Raw genomic sequence first — 23,340 nt, 5'->3', positions numbered from 1 at the left:
ACTCCCCTCACCAAATGCCATTTACCTGTTTAACAGATCCCCAGTACCATACCCGTAGATGCTTAAGAGAGAGATCCAGGATCCACAGCTCTGAGGAAGGAAGACGAGAATTTCAAAGTATGAGGACAGAAGCCTTTGAGAGGATCCAGGCTAGGTTCCCTAGATATATGGAAGAGTTGGGGTCATTTTAATCAAGGGAGACAGAAGCATGTGAACAATGCAATGCATATATAGGAAAAGAGCCAGCCAAGCTCTTATGCAAGAGTCAAGCCTCTCACACCCCTCCCACAAACCTCATTTCCCTTTCACTAAATACCACTCAATGCACACATCACCTCCGACTGCTCAAGCTGGGCATTTCCCTGCTTGAGGAGAAACTTCATTGTCAGTGGAACTCTGAGAAACCACATGTCCTTGCTTAGTTTGTAGCAGAAGCCACAGAAGGAATAGTTAGGGTAAATAATGTAGACACTGGAAGTTTAAACATGCATGTGGACTGTGGAACACAGCCATGTTACCCTGCCATTTATTCCATTATTTTCACAAGAGCAGTTTCTCTAACTGTATTATAATCCAAGGAAAACTCAAATTAGTGGGTTTGGTAGAGATTTGCCATTTTTTTGTTTGTTAGCAAATCTAACATTTTTTCCTGTTTTGGCATGCATCTGTAAAAAGTAAACATGGGTTCTGTGGTAGTGATACTAATATGAGTACTAAAACAAAGCTGGTTTTTAATGTCATTAAGTGTCTCAACATCCAGATTTCCTTATTACTATTGCAACATCCCAGGGTGTTAAACCAGATTTAATAAGGAATAATAATTCCACCTGGCTGTTACATGAATAATTGACCCTTCTTGGTTTATTAGGACCTGGTTTCCTGTTCCTAATGGAAGAGCTCAGAGTTTTGTAGGAAATACAGTGATATCTCTGGGAGAGGTCCAGGAGGGAGGAGGACTCTTCCAGGTTCCTTCTGTGTATGTGCAACTCCGTTCAGTCTACCATCTTCTGCACAGAAATTTTTTACTGTGTGGCTCTCCCTAGGATTCTCTGCAGACCAAATTGAATTCTGTGTCCCTGAAGATAAGTGAAAGTTGGAAGACAAGCCAGGGGCTTCGAGGAACCCTAGGGTTTTAGATAGCTGTCAGGAAGGATGACATTGGTGTGGGATCTTCAGGTCTGGGGATGATGAAGTTGCAGCTGCACATGTTTCAAGTTAGTGCTTTGCCAGAAAACAGTTCTGGGAGCATGCTTCCAGACATACAAAGTCTGGCTCAGAAGCTCTGGAATAGTGTGGTTGAGTCCAAGATGAGGATGATGATGGGGTTTTGAGCCTGAAAGGTGTGCAGTGTGAGTTCACATTCTAGCTCTACCACTGCAGGGTCTTCTCATAACCTGACTGACACTCAGTTCACCCATATGTAAGATGAGTGTATTTTTATTACTATTGAATGCCACTGAATTCCCAGAGAAGCAGTTGTAAAGTGTCCTAAGCAAAGTTAGTATTTGTGGGAGTTTTATTGTTGTTTTTGTACTAGGGATCAAACCCAGGGCCTCGTATATACCAGGCAAACACTCTATCACTGAACTATATCCCAGCCCATCATGTGATTATTATTAATGTCTCTGGCAAGAAAATTTTGAATCTAATCCCGCATTTCATAGCCTGCCTAGCACTCCTGGTGTGAGTTTAGGGAGTTCATAGAAGACCTCGTTTCCAGGAACAGGGAGTTCTACAAGGCATATTGGGGTACTGGATGGTGGCCCTGTTTTTCTTTGGAACAAAGTAGTCCTTATGTAGTATGAGGTAGGAGGCTTCATGAATAGAAATTCCACCCTAAAGAATATCCTTGCAATTTGAATCCTCTCTCTAGCAGCCCAGGCAAAGGAGATTAAGAAAAGAGAAGGTCCTGCTTTGATGTGGACCAAATAATTATTGATACTACCACCTAGTGTGAATAAGATTTGAGCAATACCACCTCATCCAGAGGCTATCAGAGACAGGATGCTATTTGGAAGTTCTGGATAACTTTCAGAAGAGCAATTTAAGGTGGGCTGTGACCATTAGGAAGGGCCTAGCAAATATTGCTTATTCTTGGGACAGTGAGGGTATGCCTGGGGTGGAGGGACAGCCTGTCCTGTTTGGCAAATCCTATCTACATTGCTCCATAACACTTCTTTAACTGTACTCTGTCCTCTTTATGTACAGAATTAAGTTCCCAAACCTCATCTTCACCACATTGTTCTCTAGACGTAATGGTGTTCCCTATATCCTGGTGGTTCTTCCTAGTAATTCAGGAAGTTTGCCAGCATCTTGCTGGCTGATGAGAAAGGTAGAGAAAGTTGGATTTGTGGTAGTAAGTGAACAGTACCAGGTCTTATGTTTTGTAGGCGTCGGGCATCTTGGCTTTTTGACTAGTGTTACCTATTTTGCCACGATGAAGTAAAATCTGTTGTTTTTGAGATCAGTTTCAACAGTCAATTTAAAACAAATTTTATTTTAGAAGATTTTTGCTTTGAACATGCTTATCCTTTTAATCCCAGTGGTTTTCTGTGAATTGTATGAACCCAAGGAGATAATACAGATTTTTTTTAACTTAATGTCTATAATCTGTTCTTGAAATTCGTGAGTGCTACAGCCAATAGGGGCCTATTTTTTTCATTATTTAAAATGGGAAATTAAGCACAATTGCTTTTACTTCTAGTTTCTTAAAACAGTACACTAGCAACACATAAGTGATAAGATCACAATATAAAAATGTAGACATGATTGCCAGTTTCTCTGTTTGATTCCCATGACCTCAGTGCCTAAGTCTTGCTGAGGTCTCTCTGGTTAATATTTATTGTGCTTATGAAATCACTCATGTGTGATTGTGAAGTTCTTTTGATTATTTTTGGCATATCATTAAATTATTTCTCACTGCTCTACCAGTATGTTAAAAACATTGAATACTATAAGATCACAGGTATCTGTTCGTTACATAATGTATCACCAAAATTTTTCTGGGCTTAAAAAAAAAGGAAGCATGTCATTTGTTCATGATTCTGTGCATCAGCATTTTGTGCTGGATGCATCTGGGCAATGCCTTTGCTGGTGTTGACTGGGATTCCTAATGAAGCATTAGTCATCTTGTCCCTTAAACGACTGGCTCCTTGAAGATGGCTTTACTCTCGTCTGCTGGTTTGTGCTGGCCATATGTATCCAACAGTTTAGCTCTAGGCACCTTCACAAAATGTCAGGCAGGATTCTAAGAAGGCAAATTCTTTTTCAAAAAGAATTTTTATCACATTTATTATTGTCCCATTGGCCAGAGCAACTGAAATGGTGAAGCCCAGAGTCATTGTGGAAGGGTTAGGGTTAATATGGAGATGAAGATGCACAGAGACACACCCTAGAGAGTGGTACTCAAAAGTGTACTATAGCAGATGTACAGTATTCCCATGCTGTCTTGCGGAAGAGACAATAGGTTGTAAGATGCATGCTTTCTATGAAATTTAAATATGTAAAATCAAGAGATGTTCTAACAGAAACACTAATACAGAGTGCTACATTATCCATCTGTATTATTGGGAAAACAGTTAACACTGCCTAAGTTTTGTTGTATAACTTAAATTTTAGTGATTACATAGTGTTTCTTTAGTTTCATTAAACAATCATCCTTAAAATTTTACATTATTTCTTCATGTTAACATTATTACTAAATCAATGGCAAATAAGTATTTTCATTAACCTAAGGATAAATTATATGTTTAATCTCTACCAATGAAAGAATTGCTAGTGTTCCTTTAACAAGATATTTTCAATAATTCTCACATATAAGGGACTACATTCATAAAAGGAAGCTTTCTTGTTATTGGTTTTTAGCTTTTTTTTTTTTTTTCTTTTCCACCAGCTACTGTGTAGAGATCTTTGTACAACAGAACCTAGGAACAAGGCACACCAACTCTCTTGATTCCTTCCATTCACCTTGTCTTCCAACTGTAATTCCATAGTCTCCTATCTGTCTCCAGGAACAAAGAAAATGAATACCACTGTGGTAAGTTATATTCCTCAGCTTGTTTTAGTGTATTTTAAAAGCTTTTACTCCTTAATTCAAATGGGATTAGAATCAAATAAATTTAACATCACAAAGAAGATAAAAGTTGATAGGTTGATAGAGCCAGATTATAAAACCTTAGAGCCATCTGAACTTCATGCAACTTGGTTTCTGATCTTTCTGATACCATGGCCAAAAGACCTATTTTATATGGCTGGAATTGACACTAAGAGGAGAACACGCTAAGTTCTCCTGGCATATGTAATCTAAAACAGAGGCTTGCATAGATGTTGTGGACAGTGCTTCACTGCCAGACTGCAGAGTCACAGCATTCTGCTGTATTAGAGAATCTAGTGTTAGAGAATCTAGTGCTGAAACAAATCAATTAAAACAGTTTTCTGGAGTTGCTAAAACCATGTGGTCCCACATAGCTTTGGAAGACCTGGAATACACGTGTGGAGGACAGAGTCTGGTACAGGGCTTTAAATAACTGCCAGTATGTTGCTACATTGTCTGTGTATGTAAATCATAATGCAGAGTGTCCAAAGTTGTCTTTTCTGATAAATGTGTCTAGTGCTCATTTGCACTCTAACCTACCCTTCCTTAGTCTTAGTTCAGTTTTTCAAAAGTTCACCAGGAACTTAAATGGTAGTCAACTCCAAAGCTGTTCTTGTATCTGCCTTATTCAAGTCTTCTGTCATGACCTTACTCTTGCTTTTTTCTTCTTTTCCCTGAATTCTATTTTTTTCTCATTAACAAAGATTATCGAGGTGTTTTGTCCTGTTCCTCATTCATCTACTCTGCCATTCTTGTCTTATTGAGCCCTGTGGTATTAGAAGTACCAGGGTACATCAAGGAATCAGACACATACTCAGAAGTAGCTGGGCAAGGCAAACTTTACTTCTGCAGAAGTGTGTGCTACTGAACAAAGTCCAAGAAGCAAGCACAACTTGGTGGGCAGTCCACCTGTTTTTATCCCTAATGCAGTACTGCCCCTTGCTCTGGCAGGAGGAGCTCGGGGTCATGATCTATGCAATTGTGGTTAATTTTAAAATTGGGGAAGGTAAAGAGAAGGGCTAAGTTAAAATGGCTATGATTGGATACAGATTGGGAAGCTCCAGGTATTTAGATAGATAGGCTACAAGTTGCCTTTCTTATACCAGTTTACATTTAAGGCTAAATACTGTATTCTAAAAATGGACCCCTGGACTCGTATTTTGCACACTGGTTTTGAGACTCCTACATATTTCTCGTTGCGTGGACCTCTTCCCCAGCCTTTAAAGCAATGGTTCACTTACTTGAGGGCCCCTCAGGCTCTATGAATCTTAAGTGAAACCACATCCTCCATTCTTTCCTTCTATATGGTATTTCCATCAGCTACACCTGAAACATCAAAGGGAACTTTGCCCTGGTTCCTCCCGCCCCTCTCTGGTCTTGGAGTCATCAGTTGTCAAATCCAACTGTTTTTGTTTCTTGTTAAATTTTTATCTTAGTGCCTGTAGTGCACTAAATTAGGCCTAAATAGGAGATATTAGTCTAAACAGATATAGTAGTAGCCTTTTTTACACTGGAAATGTCACTGTTATGAAGACATGAATAGGTGTGTTTGCTTAGAGACGAGGTTGGACTCTCCTGGTCTGTGCTAATAGCAAGCAGGTGTGGTGAGGCCTAGGAGTATGCACTTAGTGGGTACAGTTTCAGTGAGAGTCGAGAGAAAGATACACAGAGAATATTCAGGGAGCAGTTCTTAATAATACCTTCCTTTTGTTTTTATATCATTATTGTTTTTCTGGTTTTAGGGATTAAACCCAGGATCTCAGACATTCTGGAAAAGCTTTCTATCACTGAGCTACAATCCAGCCCTTTTTAAAAATTTTATTTTGAGACAGGGTCTCCCTAAATTCTCAGACTGACCTTGAACTTGGCAATCTTCTGCCCAGGCTTCTGAGCAAATAGGATTTGAGGTAATGTGTCTCCACATTCAGCTAATTTTTTCAGCTTTTATCATGGAAAGAATCTTGCTTTACATTAAATGCCTTGTCTACATCTGTTGATGATCATATGGTTTGTCTTTCATTCTATTGATGTTATATATCACACTCATTGATTTGCATATATTGGACCATACTGAATTCCTGAGTGTAATCTCACTTGATAATTGTGAGTCATCTTTTGTTTGTTTATTTTGTGGTGCTGGGGTTTGAACCCAGGGCCTTGTGCAGAACCCAGGGCCTTGTGCATTCGAGGCAGGCACTTTACCAACTGAGCTATATCCTCAGCTAGTGAGTCATCTTTTAATGGGCTTTTGGATTATGGCTGCTAGTATTTTGTGAAGGATTTTGTTTATTAAGGATATTGGTTTGTAGTTTTTATGGTTTGTGAGCTCATGCACACAGTTAAGTTTTGCTGTGCTTAGCAAAACAAGGAGTTCTGTGAGAAAGTATGAACTCTTTGAACTGTGTCCTTGTTGCTGTCTTAAGATAGGAAAAAAAAAATGTTCTGCCAAGTGTAAAATTTATATATATGTGTGTGTTTGCCTAGAAATAACTAATCACAAATTAATTGATAAAAAATATGGAACACTATGATCATAAACAAAGTTTTCCTAAAAATGTTTATCCTTGCTTATAAGGATTAAGCTGAAAAAAGGATGTTTTTTCTTTCCCTTTGTTTTAATTAACAATCTGTATATAAAAAAAAGTAAAGACAGTATTCATTTTCTACTAAATACATATGTGTACATGTGTCTTTCTTAAGCATCTCTGCTGTACCAAAAATTACAAATTGTCAACGAGTCTGACAGTGGTTGTGTCCTCATCTAGTTTTGGTGTTCTCTCCAGGTATGCTGGTCTTATAGAATATGCTTAGAAGAATTCCTCCTGGTTTTATTTTGAGAAAAATGTAAGGAAAGTGATATTAGTTCTTGAAAGTCAGTGCTGAAGCTATCTGATCCCGAGCTCTTCTTTGATGAGAGACTTCACTGATTCAGTCTCATTACTTGTTATTGGTCTGTTTAGGTTTTGTGTTTTTCCTGATTTAGTCTTGGTAAGATGTACGTGTCTAGGATTTTGTCTGTTTCTTCTAGGCCATCATATTTTTTAGTGTATAATTATTTTTAATAATCTCTGGTGATCTTTTGTGTTTCTGCATTGTCAGTTGTAATGGTCCCTTTTTACCTCTGATCTTATTTGTGTCATCCTTCTTTTTTCCTTAGTCTATGGGATTGACAATGTTGTTTATCTTCTCAAAGAACAAGTCTTTGTTTCATTTGTTTTTTATATATTTTTTTCTTTCTACTTCCTTGAGATGCAATGATAAGTTGTTTAGTTGAGGTCTTTCCACTTTTTGCTGTGGGCATTGATTGCTATAAACTTCCCTCAGTACTGCTTTTCTTGTACCCCATAGATTTTTGTATGTTGTATCTCCATTTTCATTTGTTTCTAGAAATTTAAATTTCTTCTTGAGCTAATGTTTATTCTGAAGTAAGTTGTATAATTTCCATGTATTTGCATAGCATTCCAAGTTTTTCTTATAGTTTATAGTTTTATTACATTGTGGTTACTTGGTATAATTCTAGTGTTAAAAAAATGTGCTGAGACTTGTTTTGTGGACTTTGATGTAATTGGTCCTTGAAAATGTTCCAGTGCACTGCTGCAGCTGTTGAGAGAAATGATCTATAGATGCCTGGTGTGTGCATTTGGGTCTGCACATTATGCAGGCACCACCTGAAGTTATAAGCTTTAGCAATACAGACCCTTTCTCTTACATCCCTGTGGACAGTGATAGACGGAAGTTTTGCAGAGGGCAGAGCTTTGGGCACTGTGCCTGGTGGTACATTTTGCTTGAAAGGAAATAAGGCTAGTGTGCTGCTATATATCACTAGCTGCAGCTAGTGGTTTGGTTGCATGATCAGGGACTTGGAAGCAACATGTGTTAGTCATCTATTTGTCACTGTGACAGAATACATGAGAAAGCCAACAGAAAGACTAAGAAAAAATAAAGGGTTAGGGTTAGGGTTAGAGGTTTCACTCCAAGCTCAGCTGGTTCCCTCATTTCTGAGCATGAGGTGATGTGGTACATTATGGTACAAAAGTGTGGTAGAGCAAATCTGCTCACCCCATGGCATCTGGGAGACAGTGAGAGAGGACAGGGCAAGTTAAAGTCCCCAAGGGTACATCCCCAAGGACCCATTTCCTTAAGCCAAGCCCCACCCACCTCCTATACTTTACACAATTTATGTTTACATTGGACCACTTCCAGCATGGAAGGGTCAGCACTTGGTCAATATGCTGGGTATGGATTCTGTATATAACACTCTGCCAAACTACCATCGGTGGACTTAGCAAATGCTCACAGTTATGGTTTATTGTTATGAAAGGATCCACTAAAATTGACGAGACCAGCACATATAACTAGTTCCAAGAGTCCTTTTGCATGAGCTTCAGATTATTTTCTGTCAGTGGAAGCCTGTTGTCTTTGGCTGTTTCTCCAAACAACAGTGTCCTGTAACAGCCATGGGATAATAACAAGAAGGCCATCTTACCCAGGCCCATTTCAAAGTCTTTTTAGGATTCAATCACATTAACACCTTAGTCTCCAGTACATTCAGAGTTCAAGCTGATATCACATGACTCAAGGCCTGTCCCCACAGATCACATTGTATGCTTAGACTGTGTGTCCAAAGGCTTAAGGTGAACAAACATTCATACCAGCCAAGATACTCAGGGACAGAGAGAAATTCCCCGGTTCTGGGCAAAGGCAGAACCTTTCTTTGGGAACAGTTCTTCACTATATAGTTTGTGACCTGTAGACAGGGATTCTTGGTTCAGCAGATTCTCAATTTTCATCACATTTGGAAAATGTTTCCTGTGGTTGGATCCATGGGTGCAAGGCACACAGACACAGAAAACTCCCTCTCTGAAGGTAGAACCATGAGGTTGGTCATGTTCCCCCTACTTCATAGACTGTGACCTTTTTAAGCTGTTGGAATTTTGTTAATTCTTTTAGGTGAAAAAAATGCATTGCAGTGTATTTTTAATTTGTGTTTTCAATTTTTGTCAGAATTTGAGCATGTCTTCATACTTTCAAAACTTCATATCTGTGGAGGGTGGGGAGTGCCATGTCAGTTTGGGCTCCTTACTTTTCATTGAAATGCTCACTCTTTCTCTGTTTTTTACTATGAACATAATACTAATTACGGGAAAGGTAGGTTTTATGTGATGTGGCTTGTTTTTCTTTTGGCTTTGCTGTTTGTTTTTCCTTTTGTCATAAGAAGAAATGTTTTTACATTTATACTCAGGTTTCTCAGTTTTTAGTTGTATGCTGATAAAATATCCTTTCCTAACTGAAGATAAAAAGCAGAGTCGTTTCATCATGTAATTCTTTTACTTTTTTATGCACTTACTAAATAAAGGTACCACTTATTAAAGTGCTTATCTGTTCATCCCATGGATTCCCTTTGAGTTTGGGTTGTCATCCATACACTAGAATGGTCTTCTCTAATTGTTGCTTTTTTTGTGGGTTTTTAGAATATCAGGGGCAGTGATCTAGGTTGTGTTTTGGTAATCGCAAATTATCGAAGGATCACACATTTCCTGTGTGCATCAAATCTCTGTGGCTATGACAGCTCGACAGAATGGTGTTTCTGGAGCATTCTGACCATAGTAACTGGAAGGAAAGGAGCAATGAATTAAACACCAGCTTTTACTGCTCATCAGAAGTGACAGTTTTTCTCAAAAACTGCAATGAAAAACATATGGGCTGGCATCACAACATCTGGAATTCCTCTCTTTACACGTTTTTCACTTCCTCTTTTTGTCACAGACACCCCTGCAGTCCCAACTGTTCAGCACTTTGCACTGAAAGTCCAGGATCTCTGACTGAGGCCATGTCACCCAAATGTGAGCTATCATGTTCCAGGGACTTGTGACCTAAAAAGAAAAGTTGCAATCTACTCTGTACCTAGTATACGAAGGTGGTGGGTCGGCAGGACAACAATAAACTGGAGGGGGGAACCACTAGAGACATCTCCATTGCGTTTGAAACCCTGGGTTCAGTCCCCTCTACCAGGAGTGGACACCTTACTTCATGAGGCCTGGATTCTGCACCCAGGGACTCCCAGACACTCTTCTTCATGGCAGCTCTCTCTGCTTCTATTATTCTTCTGTCACCCAGTTTGGTCTGTCTTGATGAGTGCCTTTAAATCTGTTATGTTCAAAGGTAGGGTGCCTTTTAGTTTTTGGTTTGGTTTTAGTTTTTTGTTATTGGTTGGTAGGGGGTTGGAACCCAGGGGCACTTTAACACTGAGCTGTATCCCGGGTCTTTTTATTTTTTATTTTGAGACAGGGTCTCACTGAATTGCTAAGGATAGTCTAGAACTTCTGATCCTCTTGCCTCAGCCTCCAAGTCACTGGGATTACAGGTGTGCACTTCTGCACCCAGCTCGGGTGCCCTTTAGACATACTTGCTGTTCATATCATTAAAAAGCCTTTTGGGGGGCTGGGGATATAGCTCAAGTGGTGGCGTGCTCACCTGGCATGCGTGAAGCACTGGGTTCGATCTTCAGCATCACATAGAAATAAAGACATTGTGTCCACCTAAAGCTAAAAAATTTTTAAAAATTTAAAAAATTTTTAAAAAGCCTTTTTGCCTTAACCCGCCATCAATTTTTCTTCAGTTTGATTGGTTTGGTGGTAGTTTTATTTTTTGGTACTGGGGATTGAACCTGGGGTGCTTTACCACTGAGCTGCCTCCCCCACCCTTTTAAATTTTGAGATAGGGTTTTCATAAGTTGCCTAGACTGGCCTTGAACTTGCATCCTCCTGCCTCAGCTATACCTCGGAGTAACTGGGGCCAAATACATGCTCTACCATGCCAGGTTGGTTGACTGTTTTTATGATGTTATGACTCTTAGAAAGCATAGATAGATTTATGTCTTTATCATTTCACCTATTTCTGGGTGTTTGTTTGTTTGTTTTTGAGATTTGGCTTTGTGGGGTTTTTCCCCCAACGTTAATGTGTTTTTTTCAGCCTCAGTTTTCCTAGGAGGACTTCATTCTAAATCTGTTCCATTTTATCTCTGGAGGTAAATTTAATCTATTCATAGGTCTTAACAATGTCATAAAATAATTTTTTACTTATCATGAAGAGATTTGTTACATTTTGAAGGCATTTGTGTATGTTTTTCTGTGAGAACTATTAGAGACAACCTTAAAAGTTTTTTATATAGTAAAATAAGAAATGAAAAACACTTTCAGAGTTTTGGAATCTTACATGTCCTCATATTTCTAATAGTTCCTTATTCTTTTTTATTCTTGCCTTTTCTGTGGTTTTTTCTTTCATGAATTCCGCATTATGGTATTTTCCTAAATAATGAAAGTAACTGAAATATACTGCTATCATTCTACTTTTCAGCCTATTTTCCTTGAGCTGTAGGTAAACACATGACTTAGTAATATATTGCATAGTTGCTGTCATTCTAAGTAAGTTCATGAGTGACAGCTGCTTAAGTAGCACTGTGGGTAGGTAGTGAGCCACTTGGTACTGTTTTAGACCCTTCAGTTAGCTTTAAGAAAGCATGGATCACCAGCTTTGTCTTGGTCATTGTCATTGTTCTTGGTGTTGGTTTTGTTTTGTAATGGTGTTAATATTTCTAGGTAGATTGGAAGCAAATATTTCTTTTTGACTTATAGTTCCTATGCTTGAAGGGTCAGAGAAGTATTTGTTGCTCTTTGCTTCAGAGTACCAGAGAGAGGATTATTTGTTTTTGTAGCATTATTAGCCCTCAGGAAAGAGGGAGATAGTAGAGACCTGTGTGTGGCTCCTACAACTTCTGAGATCACATTTCACCTCATCCAAATGCCTTTGATCAGCTAAAAGCAAGTGAGGAAATACAAGCCTGCTTGAATTTCACTGCAAGAGGGTACTTAAACTTTTTTCAAGGAAAGGTATAACAATGCAATGGATGAAGTGTGTCCCCAAGGAATTTATATGATGAAGCCTACTCCTAAAGCCTAATGTTACTTCATTTGGAGATGAGGCTTTTAGGAGGTAACTGTGGCTTAATGAGGCCATCAGTGCTGGCCCTAACCTCATAGGACTGGTGACCTCCACTGTGTGAAGATACATCAAGAAGGTAGCTGTGTAAGCCAGGGAGTGGTTAGGGATACCTTCTCAGGACTAAACACTGGCCCTTGGATCCTAGGCTTCCTGAGGGTGAAATTACTCAGAGAACCTAAGAGAGGGTTAAGGAAAAGATAAAGACATTAACAGCAGCAAGACCTCAGGGACAGCTGAAGCCACCTGAATGGGTAAAATGGCTCAGAGAGAAACTGAGAGACTGAAAGAAGAATGGAAACCTGATGGAACCCAAGGGAACATGAACAGCAAGGAAGGGAGAAAAACATGCCATGAAAGCTGAAGATTTATAAATATATATTCTGGGAATTAAGAAAAGGTCAATATTAAGAAGTCAATTAAGGGCTGGGGATGTGGCTCAAGCGGTAGCATGCTCGCCTGGCATGCGTGCGGCCCGGGTTCGATCCTCAGCACCACATATAAACAAAGATGTTGTGACCGCCAATAACTAAAAAATAAATATTAAGATTCTCTCTCTGTCTCTCTCTCTCTGTCTCTCTCTTAAAAAAAAAAGAAGTCAATTAATGTATTTTATTGTATTCATCATTCTATAGAAAAAAATCCTATGATCCACATAGATATGCAGAAGGTATCCAAAAAATAAGACCCTCAATAACAGAACTCAGGACATTCTTTTTAAATTGATAAATGTAAATCTCCAGGCCTAAAAGGCAGCATGACCAGGGAAGCAAGAAAGGGTGAAGTTGCTGCTTCACTATGACTATTTTCCACTGTAGGAAAAGTACTGATTAATTTAAATGAAAAGAGAAACTCAAAAATGAGAAAGATTATGATGATACCCTTGTAATTTATACCTAAAAACAAAAAAGAGTATCCTCAAAACTATTCCAGTAAGAACATTCAATAAATTAACATTCAACAAGATAATAATAACAACAACAAAAGAATAGGAACTGGGATCAGATAATCAGATAGCTTGGTTTGGGGAGATGGGATCAGGTAACCATGTAGCTTGTTGGAAATCTTAAGCAAAATTTTGAAACATTCAGTAAGAATTCTGGCATAAATCTTTTATTTATTCATTTGTTTGTTCATTTGCGCTGGGGATCGAACCCAGGATCCTAGCCACGTACTCTAATACTCTATCCTGGCCTCTGAATCTGAATCTTTTATAATAAATCTGCCATTTTTGAAAATCACACAAGAAAAATATGTTCCATATTTTAAAATGAAATGAAAATGTAAATAATTGAACTTTATTCAACCTACCACTGTTAACATTTTGGTATTTTATGTGCTATATATAAATATAGATAGAAATTTATAGATTTGGATATAGCATAAGGTGGAATCATACTACACAGAAAAACACCTAAATATATAATTTCCTGATTAAAAGGAATTTGAATTTTAGAAATCTTGAATCATTTTGCCAAATTGTGTCTCAGAAAACTTGTACCACTTTGTACTTGGGTGAGAAATAACATTTCTCATTTCAACCAGTGGTTTTTGGGGGGAATTCCAAAAATAGTTTTGAGATCTGTCATTTTTAACTTCTATCATATTTCCACCAAAAATCCTCCTTGGGCATCTTTCAATAATAGAGGAGATAAAACCTAAGTCTCAAAGAGCTTTCTTTCAGTCTAGAAGATGGATTTTGAAGCCGCCTTCTTTTTTGCAATTTGTTTATTAAATCATCATTAGAAAAAAAATCCTCATGTTCAAAAGAACATTAATACAATAACAGAAACACCAAAGCAAAAAAAAACCAAAAACCTATCAATACATTTAAGAAGAAAAATATATGAGTATATGAAAGGGAAAAAAGTAAAGGATACAAAACAGAACTGAGCAAATGAAAAGACTACCATATTCATGGACAGTAAAATTCTACATCGTAAGGACATCCATTCTCTCTAAGCCAGAAACCTAGTTTAATATTATATCAATGGAAGCATCATGTTCTCAGGTATAGATAGGTTGATTTAAAACCTGTTATGGAAAAATAGTGTGAGATAGGTCCTACTTATGCTCTCCCAACCCAGTCTCCAGCGGGCTGAGACACCATGGCAAACACGACTACATCTTAAAAAACACAACTTTTGTCTCCCAGTTCTTTCTGAGCCATTCTACCCACTCCAGAGGCTTTAGCTGCCCTGTAGTCACTGTTTCCTAAATCTTTATCCTCACTTTAAACCTCTCCTCTGAGCTCTAGAGCCAGTATTCACTTGCCAGTTGGCCTTCCCCACATGTCGATGCAGAGACTTGAACATTGTGCTCACATTTCATCCCATCTTAGTCATTATCCCTTCTCTCAATTTTAGTTTATACTCAGCTCCTTTCTAGCTGTTGCCCAGACAACTTGGAAGTAGACTCCCATTTCCACTCTAGGCATAACAAATAAGCACCAAATTCTACTCCTGATTCTGTTTTTGTGTCCCCCCACCTGCACTGCCCAGCTCTCCCTTGAGTCCTTCTGCATTCTCCTTTCACTACACACCTTTTCAGGTAACGTACAACTTTTTACTGACCCCTCATTATTTACATGCTGTGTAAGAAGTGAGTGATGCTCACTTTTATATGGACACTAGTATATCTTTTGAATTTGGGAGGGAAATATGACTATGTACTTTAATTTGTAAGTGATTTGCCAACAGTGGGCACATGAAATTTAAGGCGTTGGAATGGTGCTAGGGGTTGAAATGCAAAAGCACCCTGTTGTGAGTTATCTGAACACATTTCATTGGTCAACTCACACAGGAATATTCACCTGTGTATGTTGCTGTTTGTAGTTCCATTAACCTGCATGTTTTGTAGCTTTCACATCTTGACTTCTGTTCCTTCATATTCATGAGAATTCAGATAGAAGATATAACAGTGAAGTTCAACCTGGTAACAATCTGGTTTTGTCATTTTCTATTTCTTTATCGCCCTGTTCCATGCCGAACATGTGGCTTAGTTCAACTAACACATTATCCCTAGTGTGTGTTTATGTCTTCAGACTGGATTTTTTCATCCTGTTCTTGCTAGGAAAAAAAGAATAGTTATGAATCTGTAAGAATTCTTTAATAGTATTTTTTTTTAATTACAAGACAGGGTCTCACTAATTTGCAGAGGCTAGCTTTGAACTTGGCAGTTCACTTGCCCCAGCCTCCCAAATTGCTAGGATTACAGATGTGCACCACCACACACAACATAAGTTGCATCTTATCTAAGATACTTGTTCACACACAAGAGTGAGCTCCATATTCCTTTTCTGACCCAGGGTGGAAGGCTTGGGCTAAAGAGACATGTACCATTACAGGGGATGGTGTCCTTCGAGGACGTGTCCGTGGACTTCACCTGGGAGGAGTGGCAGGACCTGGATGATACTCAGAGGATCCTCTACAGGGATGTGATGCTGGAGACCTACAGAAGCCTGGTGTCCTTGGGTGAGTGAAATGCCCTGGTAATCTTACTAGAAGCATTTTCTTTATCAGCAAATATAGGAATCATTTTTAAGTTTTAATATTACTATTATGTGTTTTTAACTGACATAGTAATTGCACATGTTTATGGGGTATAGTGTGACATTTCAATACAGGTATATAGTGTGTAATGATCAGATCAGGGTAATTAGCAAGTTCATCACTCATATATCACTTCTTTATATTAGGATCATTTAAAAGTCTTTTTACTATCTTTTTTCATTTTTATTTTTAGTTATAGATAGATACAATACCTTTGTTTTATTTATTTTTATGTGGTGCTGAGTTTTGAACCCAGTGCCTTAAGCGTGATAGGCAAACACTCTACTACTGAGCCACAATTCCAGCCCTTTACTAGCTATTTTGAAATGTTCAGTTAATTGTTGTCAACCATAGTTGTTCTTCTATGCTACAGAATATTAGAAGTTATTCCTCCTATCCTAAAGCACCCCTGAACGTACTAACCCACCTTCTTTCCCCTGTACCCTTCCCATGTTCTGGTAAACACAGTTCTCTCCACACATGTGAGAATATGCAGGATTTGTTTTTCTCCTCCTGACTAATTTTAGTTAACATAATGTTCTTTAGTTACATTCATGTTGCTACAAATGATGGAATTTTGTTTTCTAAATGTGTATGTGTACCGAGTTTTCTTTATCCTTTTATCTGTCCATGCATACCGAAGTTGATCCTCATCATGGCTTTTGTGAATAGTACTGCAGTAAATGTGCTAAGCATAGTTTCAGCCACACGACCAGCATGCTAGCTTCATAATAGAGGTTCGAAGCATAAAAATTAACTAGTGAGTTTTAAAATTAAAGAGACATAATTCTCATTTCCTTATTTGCCCAGCCCAGAGACAGCTCCTCCTAGCTCCTGCCTCCAGCCACCTAATGTGATGGTGAGGTTAACATGAGAGGCCAGCGAGAGAGAGGGAACATGCCAGGGAGTGAGCTTTTATTGGGGAACAAATAATTCAAGGGAAAATTCCATCCAGTGAAGGTCGAGGAGTCCAAGGTAAGGGTCAGTGATTGGTCTTCGGATCAGTAGTCAGGCACACCCTCCACATGGACAAGCCCTCGCCCCTGGGACAGGGTGGGGAAGGCTCTGACACAGCTGTGTCTAAGCACCTCTCATCCAGCCAGGGAGATAACTCAAATCACCTGCCAGAATGGCTTCCCACAATAGTTTTCTCTTCAAAACACTAGGTTCGCCTCCTTTGGCTATGGGCAACTGACTGTATCATGTGGTAGTTCTATTTCTAATTTTTTGAGGAAACTTCATAGCTTCTCTCCTCTTTCTTATTCCCATCCACAGCATGGGAGAGCACTTCTTCCTCTGTATCCTACAGGCCTGTGTTACATTGTATCATTTTGATAATAGCCACGCTGACTGCAGGCTGCAGGCTGCAGGCTGCAGAGCATTAATACCTCCTCCGGGTTCTGATTAGAGACCTGGAGGTTTAGTCATATACTTGTGGATTGTTTGTGTCCTTTTTGAGAATGCCTGTTCTGGTCATCTGTTCAGTTTTTAATTGGTTTATTTCTCTGCTGTTGAGTTCCTCATATATTCCAGAAATTAATGTTTTGGGGGTAAATGGTAAATATTTTCTGCATTAGATGCATTGACTATACACTCTGCTAATTGTTTTTTTGTCAGAAGCCTTTTAGTTTGACATAATCTTTTGTTGTTGTTGTTGTTGTTGTTTTGGTGCTGGGGATTGAATTTAGGGACAATTGACCACTGAGCCATATCCCCAGCCCTATTTTGTATTTTATTTAGAGACAGGATCTCACTGAGTTGCTTAGCACCTTGCTGTTGCCGAGGCTGGCTTTAAACTCAGAATCCTTCTGCCTCAACCTCCTGAGCTGCTGGGATTACAGGCATGAACCACTGCACTCAGCCTACTTTGATATAATCTAATTTATCAGTTTTTGCTATTTTTGTCTGTGCTTTTGGGGTCATGTCAAAAAAAATTTTTGTGTAGGGCTTGCTGGTGCATGCCTTAGTCCCAGCATTCAGGAGGATAAAGTGGGAGAGTCAGTCCAGCCCAGGAGTTTTGAGACTAGCCTGTGCAAACATAACAAGATCCCATATCAAAAAATAAAAACTTTGCTTTGATCAATGTCCTGAAGTGAAATCCCTTGTTTTCCCTTTGCAGTTTCATAATTTCAAGTCTTAATATTGAAGTTTTTAATATATTTTGTGTTGATTTCTTTATGTGGTGAGAGGTGGGGTCTAATATCTTCCTTCCATCGTCATGTGGATGTCCAGTTTTCCGAGCATTTACTGAAGAAAGGTTCTTTCTCAATATATGCTTATGCTGCCCCTCGTGAAAATCAGTTGGCTGTAAATATATAGATTTACTATTGGTTTCTCTCATATTCCATTGGCCTATTTGTCTTTTCTTATGCCAGTATCCTGATGTATTTGTTATTGTCACTTTGTGGTGTGTTTTGAAGACATCTTTTATTCTAATTCCAGATTTGTTCATTTTCTTCATAATTACTTTTACTATTCAGGATCTTTTGTGCATCCATATAAAGTTTAGAACTCTTTTTTTCCAGTAAATGCTCTCCCAATTTATAACAGTGATTTGTCCTTCTCTGCGCATGTGCCCGCACACACGCACGTGTTTGTCTTTGATTTCTTTCAGTATTTCATAATTTTCACATAGAGATTCATTAATTGCTTGGTAAAATTTATTCTAAATGTTTTATTTTTCAGTAGCTATTATGAATGGGATTGTTTTCTTGATTTTTAATCTCAGCAATTTCATTATTGTATTTTAAAAACTACAGATTTTTATGTTGATTTTGTTCCCTGAAATCATACTGAATTCATTTATTTATTCTAACAGTTTTTTTGTTGGAATCTTTAGGTTTTCCTGTAAATACAAAATCATGTCATTTGTATATAAGGACAGTTTGACCTCCTTTCTGATCTGCATGCCCTTTATTTTGTTGACTTGTCTTATTTCCAGTACTATGTTAAATAATTGTGGTAAAAGTAGACCCTTTTCTTACTACATATTTTAGAGGAAACAATTTTAGGTTTTCCCCATTCATTAAGATGTAGGCTGGGGCTGGAGTTGTAGCTCAGTAGCAGAACACTTGCCTAGCATGTGTGAGGCACTGGGTTTGACTCTCAGGACCAGACAAAAATAAATAATGAATTGGGGCTGGGGATGTGGCTCAAGCGGTAGCACGCTTGCCTGGCATGTGTGCGGCCCGGGTTTGATCCTCAGCACCACATACAAACAAAAAGATGTTGTGTCTGCCGAAAACTAAAAAATAAATATTAAAAAATTCTCTCTCTCTCTCTCTCTCTCTCTCTCTCTCTCTCTCTCTCTCAAAAAAATAAAATACAGGGGCTGGGGATGTGGCTCAAGCGGTAGCGCACTCGCCTGGCATGCGGGCGGCCAGGGTTCGATCCTCAGCACCACATACCAACACAGATGTTGTGTCCGCTGAAAACTAAAAAATAAATATTAAAAATTCTCTCTCTCTCTCTCTCTCTCTCTCTCTCTCTCTCTCTCTCTCTCTCTCTCTCTCTCTCCCCCTCCTCTCTCACTCTCTTTAAAAAAAAAAATACAATGAATAAATAAATAATGAATAATTAAAATAAAGGTATTGTGTCCATTAAAGAAATAAAAAGATGTAGGCCGTGGGTTTGTCATATTTAGCCCCTATGGCACTAAGGTATATTCCTTCTAAGTTTTTGAGAGTTGTATTAATAAAAGGATGTTGAATTTTATGATCTTCCTTTTTGTGTCTGTTGAGATATGCATATTGTTTTGTGGGGGTTTTTTTGCTACCCCCAAGTCTCCTCTCTGCCCCTCCCTCCCCTTTGCCCAAAGTTCCTCCATTCTTCCCATGCCCACCCACACCCTGCCCCGTTATGGATGAGCATTTCCTTATCAGAGAGAACATTCAGTCTTTGGGTTTTGGGGGTTGGCTTACTTCGATTAGCATGATATTCTCCAACTCTATCCATTTACTTGCAAATGCCATAATTTTATTCTCTTTTAATGCTGAGAATGTTCCATTGTGTATGTATACCACAGTTTCTTTATCCATTCATCTATTGAAGGGCATCTAAGTTGCTTCCATAGTTTAGCTACTGTGAATTGAGCTGCTATAAATGTTATGTGGCTGCATCACTATAGTATGCTCATTTTAAGTCCTTTGGATATAGACCCAGGAGTGGTATAGATAGCTTGGCCAAATGGTGGTTCCATTCCCAGTTTTTTAAGGAACCTCCTTACTGCTTTCCAGAGTGGTTACACCAATTTGCAGTGCCACCAGCAACGTATGAGTGTACCTTTTCCCTCACATCCTTGCCAACACTTATTGTTGCTTGTGCATATAGTTTTAATTCTCCATTCTGTTGATATGATGAATTACATTTATGGATTTGCATATATTGAGCCAGTGTTGCATCCTTGGGATAAGTCACTTATGATCACGGTGTATGATCTTGTGTCCTCTTTAATTTTATATGTTAACATTTTGTTGAGAATTGCATTCATGTTCATCTCCTTGGATTATTGGTCTTTAGTTTTGTTTTTTGTTGTTGTTGTTGTTTGTTTATTTTTGTTGTGTCTTTTTTTTTTTTTTTAATATTTATTTTTAGTTCTCGGCGGACACAACATCTTTGTTGGTATGTGGTGCTGAGGATCGAACCCGGGCCGCACGCATGCCAGGCGAGCGCGCTACCGCTTGAGCCACATCCCCAGCCCCTTTGTTGTGTCTTTTGATATCAAGGGTAATGCTGTTCTAATTTATTGAGTTTGGAGGGTTCCCTCCCTTTCAAGACTTGGGAATAACTTTAGAATTCATGTTAGTTCTTCTTTAAAAGTTTACACAATTTACCAGTGAAGCTCTCCAGTCCTTCCTGGGCTTTACTTTGTCGGGAGCTTTTTCATTCGAGATTTAGTCTCATTGTGAATTATTAGTCTGTTCAGATTTTGTATGTCTTCGTGGTTCAATTTTGGTAGGTTGTATGTCCAGCAATTTATCCATATTTTCCAGGTTTTCAATTGGTGTATAGTTGCTAATAGTCCTTTGTGTTTCTGTGATTTCACTTTAAATGTGTTCTTTGTCATGTCTATTGTAATTTATTTGAATCTTCTTTCTTCCTTGGTTAGCTTTGCTAAAAATTTGTCAGTTTCATTTATCTTAAAAAAGAAAAGAAAAACTTTGTTTTATTGGTCCTTTGTATTCTTTTTTTGTTTGTTTTGTTTTCAGTCTCAATTTTTTTTTATTTTTGCTCACACTTTTCTTCCTACTTAATTTGAATTTGGTTTGTTTTTCCTTTTCTGATTCCTTGCATTGCAACACTAGGTTGTTTATTTGAAATTTTTGTTTTGTTTTGTATGGATGTAGGTATTTATTGCTGTAAACTTCCCCTTTAGTGGCATTTTTGCTCCATAGTATTGATTTTGTACCCATAGGTTTTGGCTACTGTGTTTTTCAAATTCATGTATCTCAATAAATTCTAAAATTTGCATTTTAATTTTTTTCTTACCAATCAGTCATTCAAAGAATATTTAGTTCCACATATTGGTAAAATTTCTAATGTGTATTTTATTGTCAACATCTGTTTTTTTCCATCATAGTCAGAGAAGGACACATAGCATGATTTTAATTTTTTTTTAATTTTTAGAGACTTATTTTGTCTCCTAACATTTGATCTACCCTAGAGAACATTCAATATGCTTATGAGAAAAATTTATATCTTTCAGGCATTGAGTGAGATGCTCTGGAAGTGTCTGTAGGTTCAGTTTGTCTGTGGCCTGGTTTAACACCAGTATTTCTTTGCTCCTTGATTACCCAGACGACCTGACTGTTGAAGTCCCCATGTATACTGTATTAGCATCTGCTTCTCCTTTTAGATCTAGTAATGTGTGCGTTATAAATGATTGCTCCAACATGGGGTGTATGTGTCCTTACAGTTGCTGATTCCTTTATCACTGTGCAGTGCATTCTATAATGCAGATTTGATTTAATATGCTTTGTGTGATGCAAGTATAGGTGTATCTTCTTCCAGGTGGTTCCAATTTGCAGAGCATATCCTTCTCCACCCCTTCACTTTCAGTCCCTGTGCTCTGCCCTCGTGAAGTGATTTTCTTTTAGGCAGTGTATCATTGCATCTAGTTTTCTTTTTATCCCTTCAGTCATCTCTTGGGAAATTTCTTCTTTTTACACATTCAGGGTTATTACTGATATGCAGACTTACTCCTGTCATTGTTATTTTCTTTCCTGGTTGTTTTGAATATCCGTTTCATTTCTTCCTCTTTGGTTAATTCTCGTTTGGTGATTTCCTGTATTGATAGGGATTTATTCTTTTTCTTTGTCTGCTCTGTACTCTGTGTGTCTTGATGGTAGTTATCATCCTTTCACTTCTAGTGTAGGACTCCTCCTCCCTTAAGCACTTTTGTACATCTGATGGTGAAGAATTCCTTCAACTTTTGCTTGTCTTGGAAAGTCTTTCTTCTTTATTTCTGAAGGATAGCTTTTCTGGGTACATAGTCTTGGCTAGCATTTTTCCCCCTAGAACTTTCAATGTTATCCTGTGAGGTTTCTGTTGAGAATCTACTGCTTCTCTAATGGGGGTCTCTCTTTATTTATTTATTTATTTATTTATTTATTTTTTGTAGGTAACTTGATGTTTTTCTCTTGCAGTTTTCACAGTTCCCTTTGTCTTATAGTTTTGACAGTTTTACTATAACATGACTCAAAGGACCATTTTTGCTAAAATTCATAAGGGAGCTTCCTGGACTGAATGCCCATATGTTTCCCAGATTAAAAAGTTTGATAAGTTGTTTCATTGCATATATTTTTTAAATGTCTGTCTATTCTCTGTCTGGAATACCTATAATGCAAGTTTTTGCTTTCTTTATGATGACCAAAAGTCATTCTTCGTTTTTCTTAACTTTTTCTTTTTAAGATCCAACATGATTATTTTAAAATACCTGTCTTCAAGATCAGAAACTGATTCTTCTTTCTGATCAATTATGCTGTTTAGGCTTTTAGCTGACTTGTTTACTTATGTTTTTCCCTTTCTTCTTTCTAATTTTATTGAGTTTTTTTATCTCCCCTGATTTTTGATTGGTTCTTTTTTATTTCATCTATGTCTTTGTCCAATTTCTTCTACATATCATAACGTGTATTTCTAACTTCTTTGTATTGTCCATCTGTATTCTTCTGTCTCCTCAGTTTTCTTAAAAATCATTCCTTGAATTCTTTCTCCAGCTGTTTAATTCTGCCCCAGTACATTGTTCCAGACCATAATAATGTGAGTGAGATGCTCTCACAAAGTGTTTAGATCAGTCTCATCATTGCACAGCTCCCGAAAGGCTGTGTCATCCCAAAGTGCACCTGACAAACAGCCTGGCACAAATCTTTCACTGTTTTCTGTTAACAGGGCACTGCGTTGCAAAACCTGAGGTAATCTTCAAGCTGGAGCAAGGTGCTGGGCCGTGGACAGTAGGCGAAGCCTCACACCAGTGCCTCCAAGGTCAGTCAGTGTACACTGCGCAGGGAGACCAGAAGCAGAGCCTCACAGACAACAGCCACGTTGAGCTGTTTTCATCTGTGTTTCCTCAGGTCCCAATCCTGAGGAAGCAGGTCTTGTGCTTCAGCCCCTTCCTTTGCACAGTCTCCAAGGAGCGCTCTCTCATGTACACCCATGTTTATGTTCTCATAATGTATACTTCATTAAATTTTCCCAAACCCC

At 38.2% G+C, this 23,340-nt stretch overlaps 1 protein-coding gene across 6 annotated transcripts in view; it reads left to right on the top strand.

Annotated features, from left to right (window-relative positions):
• LOC144364881 (uncharacterized) overlaps positions 1-23,340 on the top strand; it is a 38,032-nt gene that overhangs the window by 6,470 nt on the left and 8,222 nt on the right. For 4 of the 6 annotated variants that reach the window (XM_078014962.1, XM_078014969.1, XM_078014971.1 and 1 more), the window contains exons 2-4: positions 3,893-4,036; positions 15,438-15,564; positions 23,029-23,121. In XM_078014962.1, coding sequence (XP_077871088.1) covers positions 4,022-4,036; positions 15,438-15,564; positions 23,029-23,121 — 235 coding nt within the window. In that variant the 5' untranslated portion in view covers positions 3,893-4,021. The remainder of the gene's footprint in view (positions 1-3,892; positions 4,037-15,437; positions 15,565-23,028; positions 23,122-23,340) is intronic. The other 2 variants (XM_078014977.1, XM_078014982.1) reach the window with 1 other exon arrangement.

The sequence above is a fragment of the Ictidomys tridecemlineatus genome, chromosome 1 (assembly GCF_052094955.1).
Source record: "Ictidomys tridecemlineatus isolate mIctTri1 chromosome 1, mIctTri1.hap1, whole genome shotgun sequence".
NCBI lineage: Eukaryota > Metazoa > Chordata > Mammalia > Rodentia > Sciuridae > Ictidomys > Ictidomys tridecemlineatus.
The sequence above is the reverse complement of the archived record's forward strand: the minus strand, read 5'-3'. Positions and strand labels throughout refer to the sequence as shown.